Source organism: Crinia signifera, chromosome 2 (genome assembly GCF_055691185.1).
Source record: "Crinia signifera chromosome 2, ASM5569118v1, whole genome shotgun sequence".
Lineage (NCBI taxonomy): Eukaryota > Metazoa > Chordata > Amphibia > Anura > Myobatrachidae > Crinia > Crinia signifera.
Window position 1 is genome coordinate 328,869,845 of NC_139218.1, and position 20,895 is coordinate 328,890,739.

Consider the following 20,895-nt stretch of genomic DNA (forward strand, 5'->3'; position numbering starts at 1 on the left):
GTGGTCAGGCATAGGTGGGAGAACTCATTTCTCTATGCCACCTAATTATCTCCCCATTAGGCAGAGACGGGGCCAGTGGTAGGATTTTTGGCATCCCCCTGCAAACTAGAATGCTATTCTGTGAGAATGACTGTGAGAATGACTGTGCAGGGCCAATGTGGAGGTTAAAATGTTCCACCTCACCACATAGGTGTCTTTATGTTTTTGCTGTTGGATTCTCAAGCCAAAAATATAGGGGAGTGGCATCATGGGAAAGGGGTGTGGCCACAAAATAATACTGATTTATATTATGCAGCACAGTTGTCTCCAATATTCAAATTATGGCAACAGTGCCAAATACATAAATGCCCCCACAGTGCCAAATACATAAATGCTCCCACAGTGCAGGTACATAAATGCCCCCACAGTACCTGTGCCAGCGACGAGGGAGTGGGAGTGCAGTGAGACACTGGCGGGTGGGCCGCTGCTGAGCGGGTGGGTGCTCATCAATTTACGTGGGTGCTCGGGCCCTCAAGCACCCACAGAATCGGCACCTATGCCTCACCATTAGAGGTGATGGAACTCCGTTCCACCCCGTTCCCCCTCACTTTAACCACTGCCTGTCACAGCACTGTTGCAGGCATTTCCTTGTGAGGACCTTGGTTAGAAAACACTGACCACTACAGCAAACTCATAGTTAATTCCTACTGTCTTGGTTCATATAAAAATAGGTTTCATGTCTCCATCTATTGTATCTATGACGATCATTCTCCATACACACGTCTTATTAACTGCAATAATTGTATTGTGGTATATAAGTGTTGTATTTCACTGGAGGACCCAGGTACACCAATTCTTAAGGTGCCCATACACGGTACAATTGTTGGGTGCAAAGAGATGCGATATTGTATACCATAATTGTACTGTGTATGGGCACCTTTAGGCCGACTGTCAAAAAGGGTAATCTATGAGGTGACCCCTACCGCTTAGAATAGACAAATAGAACAAGAAACAGTTAGCTGTCCCTTTTGGTGGGCGCCTTGTAACACTAATGCTAAACAATATAATATCAAGATAAAAAATTGTAAATCCAAATCCTACGACCCTGAATGATGTGATCAATCCCCAATATGCAGTTCAATCATGGATGATCTGTTTAGGGCTTTCTGCTTTTGCACAATTTCCACCTGTGTTGGACAATAACATATAAGGAAGGGTAGAATATAATATAGTATAGTATGGTTAATATTAAAAGACAATGTAGCGAGGCACCGCGTCTGAAGCATTATGAGTGGACGCAGTGTTACGTTTTAGTGTTTAAAAAAAAAAAAAACATGTCAACTTTTTCAATGTTGAACTTACCCAAGTCGACCTTAACTCATGTCGACCTAAATGCTTGTCGACCCTAATGCTGGTGACCTAATTATCCATACCCTTAGGCACTACCATAAACACCCATTTTCCATTACGGTCAGTGACTGCAGCTTATTCGGTGTTACAATTAGCTTAGCTGGACCTTGTATTTTATATGGGCACTTTTCACATCACAACTAAGTTTATGGGAATGGCCTGATGCAATCAGTGTGGCTGTAATTCAGTTCTACTTCATCATATGTACAGCGGTTGCTCCAAGTTCCAAGGGATGACCATGCTTTTGCAGTATTCTATGTTATATTGAACTAGTTACCAGCCCAACAACTGAACAGTAATGTCAGCGACTGCAGCTGTGCGCAACGGAGCATAGCAACATTGGAATTGCTCCATTGGGTGCCATCTAGTGGTCACCAATGCGTAAAACACTTGAATTCCCCCTATACAGGTGATGAGCAGCATTAGCTTTTTATTATAGAGGATAATGGCCCTTATTCTGATCGGTGCGGATATATCCGCGTGCGTTCGGCCCGCCGATGTTTTGTGTCTGCGCATGTGCAGAGGCATCTCTGCACATGTGCGAGCGGGGCGTACGGCCAAATTCCGCATGATATGTGAACACTCCGAACAGGGGGTGGAGAGGGGCGTGAAGGGCTATTTGGGCTCATTACCATATGCATACGCCCCGCGTTTCATGGGAGTTCCCATGAAAACGCTGGGCTTACGTATGGTAATGCGGCCGTGACGCACGTGTAGGGGGCGGACATATGACATCGCCGGATGTCAGCTGCCCGCCCAGATCTCTGCTTTTGCACGGAAAAATGTCTGTGTGGTCTGAGGTTGTGGGTGCTGGTGGAGCACTCGGTTCTGCATTCGATGGTCTGCGACCATCGAATGATGGGGGAGGTTCCCTTAGATGGAGGAGCCGTATTCCGTGAAAAATACACGTGCGGTCCGTTCTGACAGCTTCTTACCGCATACGGACGGAGTTGGCGATCCGTATGGAAGGCGGGGTTTCGCACGCACGGTCCTGGCCGCATAATCGGCTCCGGCCGCACCGATCAGAATAAGGGCCTTTGTTTGCTTTGTATCCTTTTTATCCAATAATTTTGTGGTTGTGGCAGGAGGTAAGGCAGTAAGATGAAGGGGAAAAAACAAGATACATGTATGTGATAGAGGTGTATATTTCCATACATTTAATGTTTACAATTTGGTTTGATTTTTTTGTTTTCCTTTTTTATAGGATGTGGCTCTAGTCAAAACTTTCATGCACCATCCACCAGCCCAAAGATTGGGCAACACCCTTGTTCTCTGGATCCTGATATCTTCACCAAACTTATTATGGAGAAGGCCCACAACATGCCTGCTCACCACTCAGAGAAACCCCTGGATCACAAATCGGATGCCTTCACTCCTAGTCCTGGAGAAAGGTACTCTGGCTTACGATCCAGCCAACGGCCTGCCTTGTCCAGGCAGCATGGGGCACCTCTTAATGAGTCCTATGCCTTAAGGAACTGTCCGCCGGTGCCATCAAATGGCAGCTATGAGGTGTTTTCAAGGACTCCACAAGCCATATCCCATGAGCTGTGTCCCAGTTCTTTTACACAAGTTAAGTCTTCCCAAAACCGGCCTTCCTACCCTTCATGCAGTCAAGAACTTTCAGGCCTGTCCCCCAAACCGTTAGCTCTTAATACTTGTAGTTTTGTGCCAGGTGGCACCTTTTCCCGGACGCTGGATGAGTCTCCTCAGGGCCCAAGAAGGCCTTTTGCCTTTCTTGAGAAAGATCCATTGGGCATATTGGATTCTAACAGCTGTAGGCCACCTAGTCCAAAGCACCATGTATTGAACTCTCCTCCTTTAATTCAGTCTCAGGTTCCCTTAATGAACCCTCACCCTACTCCTGAACACAACCCAGGCAACCTTTCCTCCCCTGCCTTGCCACCACCTTTCTCTCCTTTCACCCGTAGTGGAGCGCTGACTTCTCCATCTACCACTAGGTCCTCAATATCCTCCATCTCTTCCCCAGCTGGCAGTGTGGAGCGGTCCCCTCAGCGTTCCCGACACTCATCTGCCTCCTCTGAGCACTTTTCTGCCCATACAAGGTCAAGCTCTAGATCCCCACGGCCTGTCAGCTCCCCTAAGCGCTCTGTGCCCCACAGTCCAAAAGCAATACTTGAAGGCCTCCCTCCCTTTGGGCAGGCCCAACTGGGATCTTCTTCAAATGCCAGCTATGCCTTAACCCACCAAAGCAATAAAACAGCACCACCGGTGTCTTTGGGAACAGCGCAAGGATTACTGGGCTTTCCCCTTGGGTGCATATTGGGCCAGCAAAGTAATACTTCCTTTCCAGCCAGCAGCCTTCTTACAGCAGCTGCTAAGGCCCAAATGGCAAATCAAACCAAACCTGAAGCTGCAGCCCCTAGCACTTTACCCAGCCGAGTGCTGAATCCCAACACGTTATCTGCAACTGTCACACAGGAAGGTCGGGCTCTTCCCAGCAGGACTCACTCCCAAAGAAGGGATGTAATGGTGAAGCGCAAAAGACAAAGAAACTCTCCGGGCCCTGATGCAAGTCCACAGGATGCTAATGGGCATCTCCATAACCCCTCTAGTCCTAGTGGACTCTCCAAATTGAATTCTTGTGTTTCAAAGTTAACAGGAATAGGGGGGCAACTTGACGAAGACATGGGAAGATCCAAAGCTTTTCATTCACATTCAATTTCTGGTCATAACCCCTCTTCTCTTCAAATGCCTCGTTCATCAGTAGAGGAGTGCCCAAGCCAAAGCAAAAATCCAAGCTTATCCCCAGCTTCCCAAGATATCAGTAACCATCTACTTGGCCTTGTAGGGCAACTAGTCCAGACTGCTAGCGAGCAGAACTCAGGGACTTCTTTACCACTGAAGTTACCATCTGGGACAAATACATGTAAGTATCTTAAAGTAAAGTCATCATTAAGTAATAGCAGAGGCTGTATGTAACGGAGCAGAATGAGAGACATGGAATAACTTAAGTGCTTAACCTTTCCCTCACCCCCCCCTAGCAGGTAGCCATGTTAGGAAGGACATATTTTCTTACCTTAATGTCCATACACACTGGGCATTCTTGCCCAGCATGTATGGCCAGCAATGGCTTGCACATCGCTGGCCGGGAAATCGCTCAGTGCATTGTGGTAGGAGAGGTACTTTGACACCTGGAAATAACCCTAGGGAATTAATAGTGGCTTGTGCCACTGATAGTGGCTGGTGGAAGCATGGGAATTGTGGATGGACCCGGTTCCCATCCATTGGGCCCAGACCAGGTCTTATAGGCTTCTTAGCCTAAGAAGCTGCTTCATCAGACAACACCTGGCTGTTGGGTTTAAAGCGGAGTCTCCCTCATTAGTTAGGGCTCAGGTGATAGGTCTAGGGACAGTGGGATCTGGAAGACTGTGCCACTGTGCCGGGACCTGAAGGGTTCCTTCTTAAGTGAAAGGGAGTGAGGCAGGGTCTGACCTCCCTGGTTGTTTATACGAAAGACAGCAGTCTTTGTTTATGTGTATCTTTGTATTTGAGTAACCTGAATAAAAGGTACTTGTTGTATTTGCACAAGTTTGGAGTTGGTCACTGGGAATACTTGTAGCAAAGCACACTCTAGCATGACTCCAGTTACAGCGCACACACTGAGCAATTTTCACAGGATTGAACGACTTTCCATAGTAGGAGACTATGGAAAGCCATACACTCATCCTGTCTGTCTTCTCAAAATTGTCTAGTGTGTATGGGCCTTAAGCAGGCAGCGTTGTTAGGTAGAAATTGACTGTTGATTGGTTATTATTTATGTAAAGAGGCAGTTCCAGTAACATCACAGCTCAAGTGCCTTTAGAATCCACGTTTTTCACTGTTCGACAGAGTCATCGTGGCATGGTCATAAAGATTTGGCAGAAGCTTTAGATTTTTATAATATCATGGGGAGAAAAAAACCTTTTAGATGAAATGCAGTGAAATGTGGCGGTAATTCCGATTGTGGGGTAATACTGAACATTGTGTTCTATTTTGATTTTCTATATTAAAATATGAATTTTGTGATTTATTCATCATTGGATTTTTCCTTAAAATATTTAGAAAATTTGTGAACAATTATTCACTGCAGGACAAAAAGTTTATCTATGTGATTTGAAGCATTTATTTCCTGGTTCATATGTATTTTCTCACTTTCTTTTTTAGCTTCTTCCTCTGGCCGACATAACCAGTCTCCTGTACCAAAATCTTCTCCTGCTCCCAGCCTAACACCGAGCTGTATCACAGAAGGCAACAGTGAGCTGCCATGTTCTTTGCCCTCTGCTGGGGATAACTTCTCCTTTTTGGGCCAGGAGCACATCTTGCCTTTTGCTGCCACCCCTGCCCTATTAAACCTAGCGATGTTGGGATCTTTGCCATTCTCTCTCAGCTTAAACCAGCACCAACAGCTTCTTAACCAAGGCTTACTCAATTTACTGTCCTCCTCTTTGTTAGGAAGTGCAGATTTAGGCCTCTTGGGACTGCAGAACCCACCTTTGGCCTTGCCCTCTACTGTTGGTGACCCTGAATGCAGTATTCTGCAGGCCTTGCTGATGGCATCTCTTCTCCATAATCCTCTTTTATCACTGGGGGGGCTTGGACTCCCACAACTTGATCTTCCACCACAGGGCCAACAACAGGGCACGCTTCTGTCATCCCTCACACCTCTGTTGGATTCTCTGCCCACTACACAAACTGATCCAGCTGAGAAACACGAGGCATCGCTTACCCTGCCTGAGACTTTCCCTGAGAGTGCCCTCCAGCCATTGCTGTTCCCTCCTGTCTCCGCCTCTCCAGCCCTGATGGCTCTGAATTCAGCACTACTGGCTGCCAGTCTGGGGGCTGTAGACTCATCTACCTGCCCCGGACAGGTAATTGTGAATTATAGGTTATTTTTTATAAAACAGCATTGTTTGTAAACCTTCCGAAATGCTATGTTATTTTAGCCTTCTAACACAAAGCAATATATAATCTGTAATATATAATGTATTATAGGGCAGATGTATTAAGCCTTAACAAGAGATAAATGCAAGGGTGATAAAGAGAGATAAATGTCCAGCCAATCACATCCTAACTGCCATGTTACAGGCTGTGTTTGAAAAAAGTCAGTAAGGAGCTGATTGGCTGGACATTTATCTCTCCTTATCACCCTTGCATTTATCTCTTGTTAAGGCTTAATGGGGCAGATGTATTAAGCCTGGTGAAGAGATAAACTGGAGATAAAGTGGAAGGAGATAACGCACCAGCCAATCAGATCCCAACTGTCATATTTCAAACACAGTTTATTGGCTGGTGCGTTAACTCTTCGAAGTTATCTCCACTTTATCTCCAGTTTATCTCTTCTCCAGGCTTAATACATCTGCCCCAATACATCTAATGTCTGAAATAGTTTTTATGTAGTCATTTAAACAATATTGCTCTGTAATTAGAAAACAAAATTTAGATTCATATTGAGGTTCTAGGAATGAAGCAGTGATAAGGGAGAAGTGATCACCAGCCAATCAGCTCCTGACTGTTCGGTTACAGGCTGGGTTTACAAAGGGACAGTTAAGAGCTGATTGGCCAGAGATAAAGTACCAGGCACTATATCACTTCTCCTTCCTTATCACTGCTTCATACATCTACCCCTCTGTGTAGTCTGTATTTGTAATGGTACAAAAAGCACGTTTGTTCCTGTACAGAATGGTTTCTTAGCAAACAAATACAGTAGGTAGATCAATTGGTATGTAATGTTAAAGTGTATTCACCTTTCTGTTGTAGAGCTGCATTAATACCTCCTGCACCGGGTCTGCCTCCATTACCACAACCACTAATTCACCTGCCTTATCAGAGTGCAAACTCCCTCCATCCGAATCAAACAGCCCCTTCCACCTCCAACCATCACAGACGCCTACGTCTGGAAGGCTTAACACACTGATGCCCCCATTGCTAAATCCACTTCTTACTGCTGGATTGTTAGGTAAGACATTGCAGCTGCGTTTTTTTCTTGTCCAGTCATACCTACAGTACAAGTCATCTGATCCATAAGTTGTGACCATTTATAAATAAATATAGTTACCTCTTCAAATATAAGCTGAAGAGGTAATGGGGAAATAATTCTCCTTGTTTCAGAGAATGTTTCATCTATAATTCATTAACAAGACATTTTCTTCTCTTTCATGAAACATTGCAAGAGTATACGTGTATAAAAACATGGTCCTCTCAGGCAGATCTGTGGCATTTACTGATTAAAAAAACTACAATTTTACAGGAGATCTCTCGGCACTGAATGCAAATGCCAGTGCTCAGATGGGGAGCCTCCAGTCTCTACTGGGGGCTCAGGCCCTGTTGCAGAACCAGCAAGCTTTTCTGCCCTCTCTTCCTGGAACTCTGGGAATGCAACTCTTCCAGGGACAGTCACTGCTGCAAGGACAACGCAGCAATGCCCAGGTGACTCCTTTCCTCTTCTTGTTTCTGTCGCACTGCAAATGCCTTGTTGGTAGAACTTTTAAAATGATTCTGTACTATTTACAGAGACTTTTATTATCATATAAACTCGACCCAACTTTCCTTTAACTGTTGATATTTTTGTCCACACAGAACCACTCTTTACCAACATCAGAGAAAGAAGTCATCCTGTCGTCCCAGCCAGAATGTTGCGATACACCCACATCACAAGCCTCATCTATCTCTCAGCAGCCTCCTGACTCCTGTTTCCCCTCACAGAGAGCTGATATGATTAACAAGTCTCACACCCTGCCTCTTCCCACTTTGCGGCCTGGTTCTTTTATCTCCAACACCTCAAGTGCCTTTGAAACCAGCCCCAACCCCAAAGGCCCTCCTTTTCAGGGACCAGTCCGCACTGACCTCCCTCCAGATACACCCTCTGATCCCCCAAGAACAGACTCATTACCCCCATTACCCCAGCCCTTAGATCCCTCCTCGTCTGAGACAGAACCAGAGGCATCTCCACTGAAAAGGTGCAGACAGCTGAGTGATTCTGTGATTCCCTCTGAAGTACCCAACGGAGCTTATCCAAACTTTCTCCCGTGGATGGGCAATTCTCATCCTTCCAACACACTAAGCCTTCCCGAAGTAGAGCTTTCCAAGGGCAAAGAGCGGGGCTATAGATTCAATGGTCGCTCCCGAGGCGAGAGGTCTTATGGTCGCCGGCCGCGTGGTGATAGGCTCTCCAGCTCTAGGCACTCTTACTGGAGATATAATGGAGAAGATGTTGCACACAATGATGGAGAAGAAGCAGGCCATAGCCAGGAACTAACACAGCCAGTGTTGGGGATCCCTCCATTTACTCACCACTGGCAGGAAGAGGGAGTACAGCCCAGGGAGCAGGAGGTGGATGTATGTATTATTTGTTTATTAGTATTGTTGTCTATAGCCTGTTTGGCTAATTTCTTATACCATGATGTATTGTCTAATTGGTAGAAATGTGGACTACTTGATCTCAAACTTAAAAAGCTTCCTCCCCTTTTGAATCTGCAGTAAATGTGATGTTTTTTGTTTGGTTTGCCAGCACTTACACCAGGGATGGGGAACCTTTGGCCCTCCAGCTGTTGTTAAACTACACATCTCAGCATGCCCTTCTACAGGTTTCCTCATTGACCATGCTAAAACTGTTGCAGGGCATGCTGGGATGTGTAGTTCAACAACAGCTGGAGGGTCACTATCCCTGACTTACATTAACACAAGTTCTTATTGGAAAATCCCTTAAATTTACAATGGTGTATCAATAAGTGAGGTAGCAAGACCTCTCATGTGTAATGTTCTCTAATTCCTTTTAATTTCCGGCCAGGTCAGAGCAGGTAGACCACTGCTCCCCTCAGGGAAATTAGACTGCGCCTCATATCAGTTGTACTAAGATGGCGGTGCTGGCGGCAACATGGTCAAACATTGAAGTTTGTAGTGTGATCAGATTTCTGCATCTCAAGGGCAATTCAGCAGCGGAAATTCATCACTACCATGTCAAATATTGTATATATGATCCTGAAGCTGGCCATATACTTTTAGACTATCTATCCAACCTAGCATTTAGTTGGCTCGTTGGAACAAACAAACTGGGAATTTATTGGGCAAATGACAATTAACCATTTGCTCCCAAACAATGAAAAACAGACAAAAAAGATTGTTCATATGCCCCCATACAGTCCCAGATTATCTTTCCAACCTATTGCAAGCTCTCTGTGGTTTCTGTTGTTGCAAAAATAACTTGTTAATGACTATACAAATACTCTAGCACTACGTTTTCACGCACCCACAACCTGATATCCCCAGAGGATGATACAATGTTAGCCTAGGCTATTATTGTACCTGCCTATTTAACTGTTGTCTCCTTCTCAGGTGCCACCCCAGCTGCTGAAACGCTCCCGTAGAGGAAGAAGGAGAGGACAAAAGTAAGTCCATTTATTTTCTCCGCACATGCCCTCAGCAATGTACAGTAGTCAATCAGGAGAACTCATGAGTAATATTAATTGTATTGTCAGCATTGATGCTACATTGAAGATTATTAGAGGAGGATTACAAGTGTGTAGTACTGTGCTGGTTCTATAGAGGACATTGCCCAAAACTGTACAAAATGAAAAAGTTAGAAAGTGCGATGTAAAGCTATTTAATCTCTTACGCTTACGGGTTTATTTACTAAGCGGTCACAAAGCAGAGTGTTGTCGGTAAATGGTAGAGAACAACCTGACTTGGATGTTCATACATGCAGGTTTGTATAGATATAGAAATATATTTACTATATATAGATAGATAGATAGATAGATACATATGAGCTTTAGACCAGTCCCATAACTGGGTGGCAGCACCCTCTGTGTCCAAACGCATACCGTTGTCCAAACGCATACCGTTGTAAGGCTGCACCGGTTGTGGTGGTGGGTGAGACTGTCATCAATGGGTGCATAGCAGAATGTACAAAGGACTCACCGCCTGGCACTGCAGCAGTGGAGCACTGCTAGCCAGAGGCAACTAGAGTGCCAACCTCAGGGCTTTCCACTGGCACCAGCCACCCCACCCCCCTTACATTGCTGTTCAAACAATGTTATCCGCAATTGAAACTCACACATGTGATACTATTTTTAATTGCAAGCTACCAATACATAGATCTAGCAGTCATCTCATTTTAGAATCACAGAAGTATGTCAGTGTGTATGAAGGCTATGTCAGTGTGTATGAAGGCTATGTCAGTGTGTATGAAGGCTATGTCAGTGTGTATGAAGGCTATGCCAGTGTGTATGAAGGCTATGCCAGTGTGTATGAAGGCTATGCCAGTGTGTATGAAGGCTTATGTCAGTGTGTATGAAGGCTTATGTAAGTGTGTATGAAGGCTATGCCAGTGTGTATGAAGGCTATGCCAGTGTGTATGAAGGCTATGCCAGTGTGTATGAAGGCTATGCCAGTGTGTATGAAGGCTATGCCAGTGTGTATGAAGGCTATGCCAGTGTGTATGAAGGCTATGCCAGTGTGTATGAAGGCTATGCCAGTGTGTATGAAGGCTATGTCAGTGTGTATGAAGGCTATGTCAGTGTGTATGAAGGCTATGTCAGTGTGTATGAAGGCTATGTCAGTGTGCATGAAGGCTATGTCAGTGTGCATGAAGGCTATGTCAGTGTGCATGAAGGCTATGTCAGTGTGCATGAAGGCTATGCCAGTGTGCATGAAGGCTATGCCAGTGTGCATGAAGGCTATGCCAGTGTGTATGAAGGCTATGTCAGTGTGTATGAAGGCTGTGTCAGTGTGTATGAAGGCTGTGTCAGTGTGTATGAAGGCTGTGTCAGTGTGTATGAAGGCTGTGTCTGTGTGTATGAAGGCTATGTCAGTGTGTATGAAGGCTATGTCAGTGTGTATGAAGGCTATGTCAGTGTGTATGAAGGCTATGTCAGTGTGTATGAAGGCTATGTCAGTGTGTATGAAGGCTATGTCAGTGTGTATGAAGGCTATGTCAGTGTGTATGAAGGCTATGTCAGTGTGTATGAAGGCTATGCCAGTGTGTATGAAGGCTATGCCAGTGTGTATGAAGGCTATGCCAGTGTGTATGAAGGCTGTGTCAGTGTGTATGAAGGCTGTGTCAGTGTGTATGAAGGCTGTGTCAGTGTGTATGAAGGCTGTGTCAGTGTGTATGAAGGCTGTGTCAGTGTGTATGAAGGCTATGTCAGTGTGTATGAAGGCTATGCCAGTGTGTATGAAGGCTATGCCAGTGTGTATGAAGGCTATGCCAGTGTGTATGAAGGCTATGCCAGTGTGTATGAAGGCTATGCCAGTGTGTATGAAGGCTGTGTCATTGCTAGCAATGATTTGTGAGGTAATGTCAGTATTGCGCTCATTAGGGCATGTGATTAGAGGCACATCATTTGTGATTAAGCTGTTTCTACATGGAAAACAAAGCAAAGAAACAACTGGCATGTTGAGAGCCAGCGTGCCACAAAAATTCCAGGTGTAATGGTGTATTTCTGCAAAGGCACAAGAGTACTTGCACATGTCGACTGCCTGAATGTTTAATGATGTATCATTGCACATATTTGGTTCTAGTTCACAGAGGTTGAGTTCTCGTCTGGAAACTGTTCCCGCAAAATGGCCAAGTATGGACCCTGGCAATGGATTAAACGTAAGATTTGTGTTCTAACTAATATATAATTTCACCAAACACTGCTGTTAGCCTGCAACCCTCCAATAAAGAGGGTACAGTACAAGTCTTTAAACATAGCATCTATGTTTTGTGGTGGCACAATATAGAAACCAGCAGGTTGGTTGCAATCTTGTTTGTAAGGGCCATCTCCAATAGCTCCAAGTTATACAGATTCTATCGCTACTCATTCATTATAAACTGGGTACACACTTTAGCTATCTTGGCGTGCTGTGTTATTTCTGGTGAATCAGAATGATATATCAGCCGGATTGTCCAGTATCTATGCCCCTATCTGCTCGCTACCACGGCTACATTTGATAACTTCCAGTCAGCCGTGCCGCATGGCCAACCGGATGATATCGCATCATCTGATATGTGCTCGTTACGATATGTCGGCCTATCAGCCAGCATGTTTTGTGGGTGAACATCGCTCTTGTGTGTACCCAGCCTAAGAGTTGTGGAAAATATTTTGCTATGCAGATAATGAAGCTTCCGGAGAGCCCCCTGGAAATATATATCTGTTATATATTTCCTTTGTTTTGGGAGGAATTGTTGTTATTTAAATGTCAGTTGTTTTTTGATGAAAGGGATTACATGTTTCTGTTCTGTTGGGTATACTGCATAGTCCACACCTGTGTCCCTCACATTAATAAAACCTTGTATTCTGATATAACCACATTTCGTAATGAGCAGTCTTTAATAGTACATGCATTTCTGACTAACTCTATAGTGACTGGAAAGTGCATGTTGGTTTGTCACCCATAATTCACTGGCTTAGTCCGTATAGGCTAGAATCTGTGAGTTCTTAAGGCATGGATGGGGAACCTTCAGCCCCCCAGCTGTTGTTGAACTGCACACCCCAGCATGCCCTGCTACAGTCTATTTGGCCATACTAAAACTGTTGCAGGGCATGCTGGGTTGTGTATTTCAACAACAGCTGGAGGGCGGAAGTTTCCCCATTCTTGTCTTAAGGCAAAAGACATTGTGGTTTCTGAGTTGTCTAGTTCTCAATTAACTGATTCTGGAGCTTGTTCACACTTTACCATATGAACAGATATGTGTCCATGTTGTTCCATTCTCATGTTGGCACCACATGGTGTACCTATGTAATACCAGTTTGTCGCCTGGAACTAAGGCGATGAGATGTCCATTTACATTTGTTTGTTTTGGTACAGTTTTAACCAGCTCTATGCATATTGTCACTAGTGTGGGGACAGATCATTTCACCACTCTGCTCTCTCACAGGCTGAACGTCCCGTTGTCAGGCAGAACAGACCTGGCCGTCCTGCCAAGAACAGAAGGCGAAGGATGATTTAGCAACTTGACCTGCTCTTCTTTCCAAAACCTGTGTCTGCTGATCTTCACCTCAAGGGCACTTCCTGGCCTTCCCCGGCCCACCGCACATTATATTCTGCATACAGATAGCTAGAGGCAGAACTTTTATTTATGCTCTTCTCTTTTTACATTCACCAAGCTCACCCACCTGGCAAGAAGTCACTGTTCTAATGTCTGGGTTAGGGCTAAGGCCTGTACACCAATCAGCCCCTGTTTGTGTCAGCAAGGTTTGTGACCACCTATCATTTGGACCTATGTATGAATTGTAGGGATACTTAAGGTCAAGATACTTTGAAGGTTCTTCAACATATATCCATTAACATATTAAGGTTATTTAATAGACACCCCCCTTCCATTTTTGGGAAGGGGGCATTTGCATATCACTACGGTTTTAGAGGGTGTCATGGCAGAAACAGGTCACTAGTCCCTGTCCTGGTGTCACATCTTTGTATATATTCATCTCTGCGTTGGGTCATGAATTTTCACAGTACAACATGGGCTATGGAGAAACACTGTATAAAGGTTTAGTTAGCCAGTGACTCTTCCGATTGGATTACACTACAACTCCCAGAATGCTCATTCAGCTGCAGAAATAGTACCGCATACTGGAAGTAGTGGTCTAGAAGCGCCTGGAGGAGCTGCTGGCTGGCTGCACCTGCTATAAAAGCTGTCACTAGGGATAGAGCCATAATACGGTTTCCGTAGGCTCACAGAAGCACAATTTGCATTATCCACATATTTTTATTTTTGACCATTACACTATTTTAATTTATTTATTTTCAATTGTATGTATGTATTGTTCCTTCTTTTGTCTCTCACCCTTTATATCACATTCTGGTACATTTGGGCTCAAAGATTTATTTAATAAGGCTGTGGTGGTCCTGCTCTCTTCTGCACATATCACGGGTCTGGTTTGTTCCTCCTTCTCCCACATGTATGCAGCACGCTCCTCACGTCCAATTGAAATGATCACGCAAGTTCTGGATTGTGTCCTAAAACAGTATGTGGGCCCTCTTAGTATTTGCAGTTTTAGTATCCCAATATTTTTATGTATGTCTGGCACTATAAATTTGCAGGGCAAAGACCTTTTGTTTGGGTGCAGCTCATAGCCAATCGGGGGTATTAAATGCTGGCTGATGTTTCCGGTACTGGGAAATATCGGCCAGCACCTATTCAATGACTCACCGCTGCAGATTTGGTTCTTTGAGAAGCCAAATTGGCCGATTAGCGGCCGTTTCTGCAATAAGACGTGGATTTGCAGATCGTCTTTTCCTACTTTCGGAATGTTTTCGAAAGTCAGAAAAAAGAAAGAACATTGAGTAGATCGAATGCGAATTTGGTCTATTCTATGCCAAAACGGCAGATATTTCCAGCCCAAACAACCCCCCCCCCCCCCCCCCCCGGTAAAATCCGCCACTGTTCTCTGCCTAAGACATTGGCTTCACTGTGACTGGCAGTGACTTCCTATTGGAAGTTCGACCTGCCAGTCACTCAAGGCAGTCCCATTGGGAGGTACACCCTCCCTCCAGGATAGAGGCTGGGGTCAGCGCATGCACAGAATGTAAGAAGCTACTGTGCATGCGCTAGCTCCGGGATTTGCGGAGGTGGCAGCTGCGGGCACCACGATTTAGTTGTGAGTTCTTGTTACGATGTTGGTAATACATATAACAGTAGCAAATTTATACAACACGTGCAGGCAAACGAAATGGCAACTGCACCGTGATACTTCATGGTTTATATTTTCAAATATTCAGTGACTGAAACTTGCATGTCGGAAAGATGGGCTGATGGAAAGAAAATTAGGTTTTTAAATGTTACTATTTATAATTATTTTTTCTAGATGAAATTTCCTTTTAAATATAAGCAATATTGTGTTTAGTAAGATAGCGTTTTCAATTTACACCGGCCACATACATTTATACAGTGTGTAGGCCAGCAGATACTTATTGTGTAGAAGACATTGTGCTATTTACTTAAGCTGGACATTCTGATTCCACAATGACCAAATTGATTCCTTTTAAATGAGATAACAGGCATGCCTGACAGGCTTGCATTGGTTGTACAATCAATATTTTATAAAATTTGCTTGATTATTCATTATGTTAGATTCTCAACATATGCTTCAAGATTGGGTGGCTTTAGAACCATTTGTTTTGTAGCCATGTTGCACTGTGCATACTAAAGAAAACAAAAAACCTTTTGCAGCAGTTGTATATTTCCATAAAAGAACTAGGATGCGTTGATGACTAGATAATCTTTTAGGGGCAGATTCAATTGGAAGAGAGCTGCCAGGAGTGCATTGCATTGTACATAGGTGCTTATTCTGGTTCACTCGCAAAGTGATGAGTTGTTTTGTTTCTGTGCAGGGTAAGTACTGACTGCTTTATTTTTACACTGCAATATAGATCTCACTTTGAAGTAAAACCCCACCCAAACCTAATTCTCTCTGCACAAGTTACATCTGCTCCACCTGTGTTGCACATGGTTTTGTCCATTTGAGAAGGAATTTGCCTTTGCGAGTGAACCAGAATAAGGGTCAAAGTCTGATAGCATTGTCCCTCCATAGGCTGCTAGCAGAGTCTGCTTTCTCCATTTAATGTACAGGAGCCTCCAAAACCAGTACCGTGGACTTCTGCGGCCGATTGAATCTGCCCCTTAGAGTGCAGCAAATGGCACCTGCTCCCTGACATGTACAGCTATCTTATGACACCTGCTCCCTGCCATATACAGATGTTTTCTGTAGAAAATATGGCCGAGATCTCAACAATACACAGTCGTTCTCTGGCAAACGGAACTGACTGCGGTACTTATGTAATATCTGGACTCCCGTTTTACTTATGAGACCGCGTCCCCTCGCGGGGCACGCTGCGCTCACCACGCTTCGGGCACGGTGGCTCGATGCGCTCGCCACACTATATAAAATCAACTCCATGCGTAGTTGGATAGTAGGGGTATGAAAAAATGGGGTGCATTTAACATGGGAGCCCAGATAATACATAAGTACCCTGACTGCTTTTAAAGTCAGGTCCATTCTTCTGAGATGCCTCTTCAATGCTGTCAGGAAAGACAGCATTGAATTGGCTCCTGACACCATTTCCCCCATCGGTAATAGCAGCGGGGTATTGAGTACCCCCCTATGTATTTGATCATTATCATTGGTGCTAAAAATTAGCTTGGATTGAGAATCATTGTAGAGAGATTTCATAGAGCTGGTAAAGGATGTTTGAAACGAGAGAAATAACAAGTGATTTTAAGTTCTTTTTACTTCCCTATTACCTAACAAAAGCATTTCCTGTGACACACTGTAACAAATGGTTGAGTCAAATAAGAGGCCTGTTTCAGAGATGGATGCAGTTAGCACAGTTTCTGCGTAATTGTACGCAGCAGCAGTGCTGTGGACACAGCCCCTAGCTTCAGCATGCCCAGAAAACGGGTCTGGAATGCTACCAGTCACTGCAACCAAACGCCAGCAGCCTGTCAATCACGCTACACCTTTGGAGCATAGCGAGCGGCCCCGTATCTGCACATCCACAGTGCAGCACATGGACATATATACAGACATTGAGTATGTATGTAAACCTAAAATTAGGCCCAAAGGTTGGTACAGTGCAAATCACAATGCAGCAAGGAGGCGTTCTAACTCCTTCGTCACAAAATACATTTTTTAAAAGGAGTTTGGGAGAAAAATATATAGACATATTGTGCTGCAAGCAGTAATATCCCCTTTATAATATTGTAAGCAACAGAAAGCATACCCCTGTGAGGTGCTCCTACTCCTTCTAAAGCAATAAATAGCCCTGTTGTCTTGTGTGTCTTTCCATTCTCCCCTTCCATTGTCCACCTTCCTCTCTCTTGCTCTTTGCGAAAGAGGGGGTAGGATGTTTGTGGCTGGGACAGACATGACTGTGCACATACTGACCAGCCTAACATTCTAATGCCATTAATACCTGAAAGTAGAGAAAGCCATTGAAAGATCCTTTAGGAATAGCATCATGTAATGTAAAAGCCAGAAAATGAATTTAATAGCTTGCAATGGCTTACTATAATCACATTACACTAATTACCTGCACAATCCATGGGATTTATGTAATAGCCTGTATTCCGGTGAGTCTACCTGTATTTTTAAAGCAGCAATCCTTTAATAGGAAAACCAAGTTCGATTTGCCTTTTTAAATGATCGCTGCTTTAAAAATCGGTGTAGAATTCCTGCACAGCCTGCAGCTTGCAGACTATTATATAAGATTCTTTCTCTGATCAACCCCAGACCGCACTTACACCTACATTATAACGGCCTATCCAGCACACATTTTCATATAAAATCCCTGACCTGACTTCTTTACTTATTATTTATAACCTTTATTTGACAGTAAGAATTCCAGAATTGCCATGTGCTGCTGAAGTAGACAGCACGTGTATAGGAGAAGTCAGGCAGTGCTCAGACAAAAATGTCAGATTCACAGAGATCCCATAAAAAGTTCTATGTAAGTTTGCATAATTACAGAACTATAAAGTGGTAGAATTTAAACACAAGAATTCATGTAACAATATGCAACAAAAGCACATTTCCAGTCAGGATGGAGTATACAGTAGACGTATGTAAGGATGGGGGGGACGGGGGGGGGACACTGTAGTAGCGGATAGTGGCCTATAACTGAGAAACTGCTAACATTGCACAGCCATTCTCATATATCCCTTTGTTAGTTTATTATGTTTGCTCAGCCTGGATCAGGCTTTGTAAACAATGCTATTGGTGATTTACAGCAATTCTTCTCAAAACTGGGCATTTTATCGATAAAACTAAATGAGGAATTGCACTTTCCTTATTAAGGAAATTATAGGCAGAGATCTCCAAATAGTTTTTCACAGGTTTCCCTGTAAGGCATGGTATTCATCATGCGTGCCTCCAGCTCCTTTCAGTTTGTTAGTGCATGCTGGGATGTAACTCTGGCTAAACACATGACAAACCCACAAAATGTTGCCTTTTAGTGAATGGGATGTATATGACTCTAGTAGTAGTAGTAGTACGTTTATAAGGCGCCACAAAGTGTCCGCATACATAGCAAACAAAAAACAAATGACAAGGTAACGTACAGGGTGTGTTGAAAAATATAGCATAAATAGGGTATAGCTGGTAGAAATAAAATCAGCATCAGTTCAGAAGTAGGTGTCAAAATTGTCGAGGAGACTGAAGATGAAGTAGAGGAAGGGAAGAACAGGACAGGAGCACAGGTGAGGTAAAGAGGTGTGTACGTTCAGAGGGATGTGTAGGCCTCCTGCAACATATGCACAGTATGGGAGAAACAATAGGTGCGGTCAGTTTGGATTTGCATACCATTCAAAATCAGTCCCTAAGGGCTGTTTCACACAGTACGGTTCCTGCCGCACGGTGAAATCCCGTACGGCCAGGGAGCCGTGCCGCACTCAGCAGTTGTGAATGGACACTATTGTGTCCATTCACACGGGACGGCCACGGCCCGGCCGCACGGCTGCAGCCGGATCCCCCCACTGGAAGGGACGGCTGCCGGGCTGTGGCCATCCCTGCCATTATAAAATTCTGAGTGCGGCGCGGCTCCCTGACCGTACGGGATTTCACCGTGCGGCAGGAACCGTACTGTGTGAAACAGCCCTTAGTGTTTTTCAAAATCCATTAAAAATAGGTACCAACACTTAAGGTTTTACCAACACTTTTAAAGGTTGTGTTTAAAGCTAAAGATAAATGACTTTGATGATGATGAAGTTTTACAAGTGCTTTTAATAGAATAGAGAATTTACTCTCTTCCTACACGTATGTGTTGTGGCCATTGAACGCTCCCTGTATACATCTTCCCTACCTGTGAAGCCCTGTTAATTTGGCATCACTTCCAGTTTGTCATGTCTCTGCAGATATTTATTCTGATTGCCCTGTGTGAGTACATGGGTATTGTATTGTGAATACAGAGTGAAATTGTGTTTGCATCATGAATGCTAAGTGATGGGCAGGATTTCTTCAAAACGCCATGGGGTAATGTGGCTGGGTGCCGGATGGGTTCCCGACAGTCGGGATCCCGACTGTCAAAACGCCGACAGCCGGGTGCCCGACGGCCACCCGCTATTTTCCCTCGTGGGGGTCCGCGACCCCCATAGAGGGAGAATAGAATAGGTGGCTCGCGTGCCCGCAAGGGGCTTAGTTGCGCTCACCATGCTGTCTGACTCCGGGCAGTCGGGATCCCGTCATCGGGATAATGACTGTCGGGATCCCGAATGTCGGAGTCCTGTACCACACCCCATGTGGCTCTGCAAGGAAAGGGGAAGATCGTGTACCTGGAGAGACTGCGTGAATCCAGTGGTGAGATGTGGTTATGAATGTAGTGGAAGTGCCTGGTTCTTTTCAGTATTCTCTAAAAAATATATATATATCCCTGTAAATAATTGCAAAATAATGACCAATCTACTATTAGGTGTTTTAACCCTTTGAGCGCCAAGTAAATTTGTCAAAATAGGTGTGAAAATTGGTAAGAAAACATTTTAATTCATCATAATGACCAGTAATGCTTACCTTTTTATATAGGAAATCTTTTTTACACAACATTGTTTTATTTGAATTTATATAACAAATGTGAGGGATGCTGGTATGATATTTTGCACATCTCTCACAGAGATGTTGGCACTCAAAGGGTTAAGACTAAACTCCAAACTGCTGCATGTGAGGATACAACAATAAGTAAGAACAATCCATATCCTGATTGGCAGATGCAGCCCAGGCCTGTCTGATGTGGTTTCCTGCTACTTAGTCCATCCACAGGTGGGGCCATATTGAATATGTTTCATGTGATTGTGCAATAAGAGCTTATATTGTGATAACAGCTTCCAAACAAATCCTACCACACGGTCCCCTAAATAAAATCTAAACCTTAATCTTTTTGTACAATCCAGGTAGTTGACGGTTTAATGTTTCCTTAATGTGCACCAACTCCCAGCTTAACGTCGTCATTACAGAAAGAATTGGAGCAAATGCCACCCAATCTTCTCTTTGTAGCCTTATTACATAATATTATCTCCAGCAATGTTTGGTCTGATTACATCGTGATTATTTATATCCAAATGCCACTGGGCTGCCTGAGTTCACTCTTCTATAATTACTGACACATATTTCATTAATATAAGGTTTCAAAGAGCCATGCTGGTACAATATTTATTACCCATCCATAATGGGATGCCGTGTAACCTTACACCCAACACACACATTACAATCTTGCACAAATGTCAACAATAATATTTCCAACCTCCTGAGACTCTTTAGGAATATAGCCATTTCTTATGTGTCTGCTGTATTTATTTCCAGCTTGTTATACTTGTTGTTTTTATCTTTTACTGTGTTTTATGTCACTGTATAGTTTGGTAGAACAGTCCACCCCTCCTACAAAGATGATTAGAGGATATCCCTATGGAAAGCTAGATTCATCCCCCTCCCATTGTCTCTCCTAAATCTTGTTAGTGTATCTACAGATGGAATGAGCAGCATTCCAAACCACCCTAATATCATTACAAGGCCTACGCACTAGTCCTCATAGGTTAAT

At 44.0% G+C, this 20,895-nt stretch overlaps 1 protein-coding gene across 1 annotated transcript in view; it reads left to right on the top strand.

Annotated features, from left to right (window-relative positions):
* MBD6 (methyl-CpG binding domain protein 6) overlaps positions 1–18,731 on the top strand; it is a 48,181-nt gene extending 29,450 nt beyond the window's left edge. Inside the window, exons 6-13 of the mRNA XM_083169386.1 lie at positions 2,594–4,276; positions 5,554–6,257; positions 7,147–7,345; positions 7,637–7,815; positions 7,966–8,724; positions 9,721–9,773; positions 11,908–11,983; positions 13,250–18,731. Coding sequence (XP_083025512.1) covers positions 2,594–4,276; positions 5,554–6,257; positions 7,147–7,345; positions 7,637–7,815; positions 7,966–8,724; positions 9,721–9,773; positions 11,908–11,983; positions 13,250–13,321 — 3,725 coding nt within the window. The 3' untranslated portion in view covers positions 13,322–18,731. The remainder of the gene's footprint in view (positions 1–2,593; positions 4,277–5,553; positions 6,258–7,146; positions 7,346–7,636; positions 7,816–7,965; positions 8,725–9,720; positions 9,774–11,907; positions 11,984–13,249) is intronic.
* Positions 18,732–20,895: the final 2,164 nt, after the last annotated feature.